The sequence below is a fragment of the Paramacrobiotus metropolitanus genome, unplaced genomic scaffold, assembly GCF_019649055.1.
Source record: "Paramacrobiotus metropolitanus isolate TYO unplaced genomic scaffold, Prichtersi_v1.0 Parri_scaffold0000161, whole genome shotgun sequence".
NCBI lineage: Eukaryota > Metazoa > Tardigrada > Eutardigrada > Parachela > Macrobiotidae > Paramacrobiotus > Paramacrobiotus metropolitanus.
The window spans coordinates 2642-9839 of record NW_026570381.1 but is presented as its reverse complement, the minus strand read 5'-3'; the positions used below and the strand labels follow the sequence as shown (position 1 = coordinate 9839).

At 42.5% G+C, this 7198-nt stretch overlaps 1 protein-coding gene across 3 annotated transcripts; it reads left to right on the top strand.

The window, feature by feature from the left end:
• The first annotated feature begins 287 nt into the window (after positions 1 to 287).
• Positions 288 to 6315, top strand: LOC129600027 (uncharacterized). Of its 3 annotated transcripts, XM_055498412.1 has the most exons (6): positions 288 to 731; positions 2059 to 2476; positions 2783 to 3544; positions 3799 to 3942; positions 4282 to 4788; positions 5494 to 6315. In XM_055498412.1, the coding sequence occupies exons 1-4, from the start codon at positions 490 to 492 to the stop codon at positions 3832 to 3834; spliced, it is 1458 nt and encodes a 485-aa protein (XP_055354387.1). In that variant the 5' UTR covers positions 288 to 489; the 3' UTR covers positions 3835 to 3942; positions 4282 to 4788; positions 5494 to 6315. The 3 variants fall into 3 exon arrangements, with proteins under 3 accessions (XP_055354387.1, XP_055354386.1, XP_055354388.1); XM_055498411.1 differs by lacking the exon at positions 3799 to 3942; XM_055498413.1 differs by lacking the exon at positions 5494 to 6315 and having other exon boundaries at positions 4285 to 4391.
• Positions 6316 to 7198: the final 883 nt, after the last annotated feature.

The window sequence follows — 7198 nt, the reverse complement described above, 5'->3', positions numbered from 1 at the left end:
ACCTTCTGCCGCCAAGCGTTTGACGAATTGTCCCCACGACCAAATGTTAGGCCAAAACGTTTCCGCCCAGTATGTAAGGTTTTGCCGGCTGCACGATAATACGGATGCTTGTTATTGCAGCAGGCTAAACAAGTTGATTGTGTATGTCGCGATGACAGGTTTGCCGATACGTTATCAGGTAACAAAGCCATGGCACGGATAGTTGTCAATAAAACTTTTAGCTTCATTTCACGATTCTCATGGGTATAGCCATTAACCAGACACTTCTACAAATTTGATCTGATTGCTGTCAGTTGTCACTAATTTGTGATTCATCGTTGATTATTCCACACTTAAATACGATAAAATGCCTAATATTCAGACGACAACTGTCTGACTAATATTAAGGTTCGTTCTTCGGGTGTTCTGACTCCGGCCTTACCATTATCCCATCAGGACCGATCATAACATTCCAGCCGGCGTCTCGTTTTCCGAGTGTCATCCACAGGCATGTACATCTTCCCGGGAGGCGTTTGCGCATGGGACAGCGTGAATGTCCTAGCGGACGGCCTATTGCAGCAGGGCTACTGTCGCCATGTCCTGCCCGATGGTCTGCTGATTGACTTCCTGCTGCCGAATGCGGAGTTGGTATTCGTGGAATTTGGGAATATCTATGATTGTTCCGGGCGTGGATTGTGGCGCAAGGAGAACTGGACGTGGTTTTATTTCATGGAATTAGATCTCTTTCTGACGTACGTAACAGTATAGTTTATACGGCTTCTTTGGTGCTGGTAATTAATAAGGGATTTGGCCCGGTACATAGCATCAAATTTGTATACATCCACGGCAATTTTCGCTGTCGCGCACTCCCAAACACTTTTTTGCATTGCTTTATGATATTTTGTAGCCAAAGGATTCTTATGCATAGGCGAAAAAACTGTTTGTGCTCACAACATCCGGTTCGGGAGTTATTAGTAAAATAAAATTTCAAAAGTTTAAACGCGCGGAAGTGTACAGTACCAAAACTCTCATTATGAACCGATGCTCTTCAAATTTTGCACGAAAACACACATTACTATGAAGATCGTTTTGGTACCGAACCAGCTTTCTACCATTTTTTTCAAATTTTAAAATAAATTTCAAAAATTTTAAAAATTAATTTAAAATTTGAAAAAAGGTAGAAAGCTGGTTCGCGACCAAAACGATCTTCATAGTAATGTGCGTTTTCTTGCAAAATTTGAAGAGCATCGGTTCATAATGAGACTTGTGGTACACTTCCGCACGTTTAAACTTTTGGAATTTTATTTCACTAATAACTCCAGAACCGGATGTTGCGCGCACAAACGGTTTTTTCGCCTTTGTATATGAATCTTTTGGCTACAAAATATCATAAAACAATGCAAAAAAGTGTTTGGGAGTGCGCGACAGCGAAAGTTCCCGTGTATGTACCCGAATTTGTTACCATGTACCGGGCCAAATCCCTTAAAGCTGGTATTTTTTAAGCGCAGCGTTCTTCATAGAAAGTAAATTGTGTCGACTATGCTCGAAGGGGTTTTTCGTTAATAATGGTTACAACAATACGCCTAAGATAATCCAGTGACCTCCACAAATATTATATGCCTTAACCAGGTCTTTTTGCCACCTTAACCTTGACACCTTTTTGACAAGGATAGTTTAATTAATCAGGTCTTTTGGACACATCTTCCCGGAAACCGTCCGAATTCAGAATTTGCAAAAACTTTGAGTGGGTTAAATTTGCGGCAGAAGTTTGTTCGACTGGTGCCTGGTTTTGTTGGCCTGCAGGCAATCGCGTGTAGAGAATGGCTGACTCGTCCGGACGGTTTTTCCGTACAAGTGTACTGTGTATGCTAGTACTTAAAAGTTAATGTGTTGAGTGCGGCTCACAAACCAGCTCATTGGTTTATGGTGAAGAAAATGTCTCAATTGAACTGAATGACCCCCGGGCGTGGGCTTTGCATACTGTAAGTTTGTAAGTATCGTCACGGAGCGTACCATTACGGGTTGCCGAACAACATTACAGAGCGCTGATTATCTATCACACTAAATTCTATGTGATAGGCCGCTAATCCCCGAGAACCCGTCTATCCAGGCGTTAATGCGATTTCATCCCGGTCGTCCCTGGATCTGGTATCCCGCCCGACTCTTAACGTGCGCTTTCTGTATCGGACGGTATTTCCACTACGTTGTCGTGGAGGTTACTGTGGACGGGCAAACGATTCGGGCAGTGCTACCGCCCAGCCAGATCCGCTATACACCGTCGGCCGAGGAAATGACCCGGCGACGCCTGAACCGCAGTCATTTCATCGTTCGCGAAGCCAGTTTGCCGCTGCATAACAGTGCAGCGGTCGATCAGCAGTGCGTTGATTGGTTGATTGACCGCTTGCTAGTCCACGAATTTCGCATCATGTCGACAACGGGCGGACGGCTGGTTTATTTTACGCGGGAGAACGGTAAACCTCTGCACGACAACCTAATTGTAAGCGACAGGAAGTCAGGAAAATTTATTATTGATGAATGCACTTTTAACCCAATATTATGCAATTTGATTTTGTTATTATTGTATTTGAACTGATATACAGTGGACTTCATAAATGTGGTTACATATAGCCAACCGTATGCATAGCGCTATCGGCTTTAAGTGTAACCACATTTATGAAGTCCATTGTAATTATGAACTAAATTTATTATAACAAGTTCATCCGTTAGTTTGGAAATGGTCTGTCACTCTTGTGCTTGTTTGGAACCTAACGCTTACGCCTTATCACGGCAGATAATGTTGCAGATAATGTTTGCGGAAGCTGTGAAAGACAATCTGCAAAACGGAGATAAAGAAGAGAAAGAAGCAACCTGCAACATTCCGCCCAAGCTTCCCAAGAAACCATTGGAGCAGATGGATGGAAACTGCGAGCGAGGTATTCCGTTGCCTGTTGAGCTCATGGCGGTGGTCTTCCAGTGCCTGGACACTATCGGTCGGCAGCGTTGCCGTCGCACGTGTTTCTTGTGGAACTCCATTCTGACTTCGCGACCCCTTTGTAAGGATCTCTTAATATCAGCGGATCCACACTGCCATTATGATATCCTCAACTGTCTATTGAAGTACTTTGTACCCGGCACCGAATGCATTGCGATCCAGAACGCGAAACCCGGATGGGCACCGTACGGGTACGACCCAGTCCTCATGCTCATTGGTGACGACAGCATCAAGCTCCCGCCCATCAAGCAGGTACTCTTCCATCGCTGTGTATTCGGTGAGATAGCCATGCGGGCGCTCCTGCCTGTGACGCATACTGTCCATGCATCGGTGGAGAAGCGAATAGGGAGCATTGTTTGGAAAAACTGTTCCTTTGTGAGTTCTCCTGACTCGGTAGTGTTGGCGCGTATTCCGTACGCCGTTATCGATCCAAATTCGGTTGCTCTGCAAGATCTATGGAACCTAGTGGAGCGTAACCTGATCTGGAGGAAACACCAGGATTTTGATCGCCTTGCCGCTGTGATTTGGGACTGCGTAGAGAAGGAGCCGTACAAAGTGGGCTTCCTTAAGTCGGTAAGGCAGGAAATGAGATTATTTCACTTCCGCTTAATATTAACACGTGAAGCGTTTATGGTCGCTTTTATTATTAGTTTTAAGCTTGACCAAATAATTCGCGGCCCATACCTGTATTGAGAGCTATTAGACACATTGCGCACGTATATCAGCGTACGGTTGATACGTCACGCGACGGATAGTACTTGTATTCATTAGCCAATCGATGTATTGAAATATACAGTCTATCAATAATGTGGCTATTTTTCTTATAGTGTGGTAATTGGGATAATTTGGAAAATATTGGTTAAATCAGGCGTGCGCTGGAAAGCGGACCGAATTGGTTACATCAAAATAACTGGTTGTCGTTGTTCGGGAAATTTAATATTTATCAAGCCTAACAGCGGTAAAGAGTCTAGGTGAGTAAGACTGTAACGGTATGATTCCTGTTTCGGGTCCAGAAGATCTCGGGTTCAATTCCGACGTTTTTGTCGTTTTTCTTGCTGTATTATTCACCATTACTTTCTTTTTTATTTAAATTGTTTTTTCCATGATCGCTGCACATAGAAGACCTTCGCTACGCTTCGGTCGACTATTATTTTATATAGAAATTATTGTTTTTTATAATAAAATTTTCACATTTTGCTAAAATAGTGTTTCTGTAGCATTATCGATATGCAGCCATGTTTCGATGAACTACATCGATTACTGTACTGGATAACTGAAGTACGATTTCTTGATTTTTTGGCATTTTGCAGCAGGTTGGCTGTGGGAATTTATGGGACCAACTCCGCGGGAGCCTGTCTATGGGACGCCTCCGACTCACGCGCCAACATGATCGTCTCCGATGTTGACACGCAAGTGCAGCAGATCATGGAGATCCGCCACGAGCTGCCGCATCTCAGATCCATCATTCAGTACCTGGGTAGTTGTTTTTTCCCTGTATGCTATCAGTGGCAGTTACCACGCTGGCTGATATCGACAGAGGACTAATATCCAGTCGCTTAGTGAGCTTTGTAATCTGGCGGGCACGGGTCCACCCCCTGCGTTTGCGCTGTGATTGAAAGGCTATCCACATCAACATTTGGCTCATGGCACTAGAAAAGGTCAATTCATGTGCACTACAGTTCGCTAATGGCGCTACTACATTCATTTGACCACCGGATTCACACACTGCAGAACGCTAACGATACTACATACGTGATTCAACCATCATTTATAGCGGAAACGTTTACACAGTACATCCCGTACATTAAGTACAACAGGTACATAAAGGGCAATATAGCATTAATACAATAAATACATTGATACATTAATACACTTGTACGTTAATACATTCGTACATTTGTTTTTGTACATTAATACACTTGTACATTAATACATTTGTACATTAAGTACAATAGGTACATAAAGGGCAAGCGGGTACTTATCAATTTATGACACTGACTTGCGCACAAATTGACTAAATCAAAATAACTGGTTGTTGTTGGCAAACTTTTCTATTGATAAGGCTACCAGCGAAAAGTAGTCTAGGGGTATGATTTCTTTTCGGGTAGAGGAGGTCCCGATTTCCATTCCCGGCTGTTCCCTCTTTTTTGCCCTTTTGATGCTATATTTTTACCCGTGGATTTTTCATATTTTTTTGTTTATCTTGTCACGCCCCGCCGAGCTCACAGTGTAAGAATTTGTTTACGGAAAAATCAAAATAACCACTGTACTGCTCTCTGCGAACCCATACATCCCGTTCAATCAAAGATATCAGTTTTTATGCGTACAAACTGCAGTGTATTTTGTACAGATTTGTTCGACAAAGTCCCAGGCCTAATCATAGAATTATTGTTGTATACAGGATGTCCAAGCGTAAGAATATTTTATTAAAAATCGTGTCTATCCGCATTTACCATCTCTTTGCTGTTGAACAGAACCATAATTATCGTACGAGCATACTAATTCCCGCAATACTTTTTCAGCTCGGGTCCTCTGGAAAATAATGTGTACGCCGATGCCTTTGGTGCTCCTGCTGCCGTTCATGGCAGCAGGATGCTCGCCATTCCTTTCTCGTAAGTGCAGATACGCAGTACACGAAAAGCAAAATTAATTTTATTGAATTTAGTTATGTGGTTTTCGTGATTTAGAAGTTAAGGGTAACCATCTCCGTTCACTGCTCCTGTTCTGGCAAATATGAGGGTGTCGCGCCAAGTTGGGGCAGTTGCGTAAAAATAAATACATTACGAATTATTCGCGTGCGCCAGTTTGTTTTTGTTTTTTTCTTCACTTTTTTAGTATAACTTTTAGTTGCAATTGCAACAGTGTTGGAACTGTAATCGTTTGACATGGTAACGAGCCATATATTAGGGGTTTGGGGTGATGACGAGTTTTGGAGGCCTATAACTGGACCTGTTAAAATTGCGCCAGCAAATATTCATGCGCGAACCCTTTCCAAAACTGTTGAGTGACGTAGAACTGGAAGGGTGTCTTTTAGGGATTAACATAGAGGACTCTATCAGCGCTCGAGGTGACCTCACAACAAGGTGCACCTGACACAGGACTGTATCATAAAAACGTTTCAAAAGGGGAATGCGGTTGCCTAGAACGCTGATCCCATTGGGCATGATTTAGGTGCTTAAGCGGAATGTGGGAAGAACCATCAGAAAACCAAGGTACCACTTCATAGTTTTCAACCTCCTCCAGCTTTTAAATTTCCGCCGAAAAAAAACATGATTATGTTTTATTAAGTAGTGCGATTTTTGAAAAAAGACTTAAAATGAAAATTCAGTCCCTGTGCGGCTGTGCCTGTGCTGCTTTCTGCAAAGAAACAAAATCACCAAAGGTGGTACACAACAAGAGCTATCATGCAAAAAATTTTTAAAAAAACTTTTAGACTTAATTGGTAGAAGCAGACGAATTTTTGGAACTGCCAGAAATGGCAGGACAGTGCTGTTTTTCAAACAGAAGTTTGCCAAAATAATTTTGGAGACCCCAGCCTAATTTTTGAATTAGGTAATCACTTATTTAATTTCAGCGGAGTCCCAAATGGATAAAACTGTCAAATTATAGAAAAACGTTTTAGAAAATTCCGAGTAACTGTTTTCAGTTTTCGAAAAACTGCCCTGATACGCCAAGTTTGTGCAAGTTTTCGCAAATAAACCACAGGCCGTCCATCAAAAAATAATTAGCTCGCACCATTTTTATATGATTACCGTATGTGATCCCCGTCGTCTGCGCTGGGGGTGTCCACGTCGAGAGCGCGCTTCGATTCAGAACGAAACAAAAACCAGAACTGACCCGTTTCAAATTCGGCTGGACCCGGACCCATCATCAGCGCCGGGAACGCTTCTCCCATAACAACTGATTCAAGAATTTTGTTGACGCTCTTATGTATACAAAAAAGATGAGTCTAATCGGAAATGTTTGCCTTTCACAGTTTTTGTAGAATGTACCCAGGGCACATAGCGTCGCGCCAAATTCAGAAAAATCTCATTTTCTGTACAAAGGTCTGCCGCAAACGCCAACGCGTAAAATTAAATGCACAATCTCGACCGACACAATATGTACCGACGTACTATATTCTTAAGTATGGATGTACAGATACAAAGGACGTACCAAAAGTAAGTTTCCCTATTTTTTCTATCTTGTCCCACGGATTCTTTCAACTTTTCTTTTCCACGAATTTAC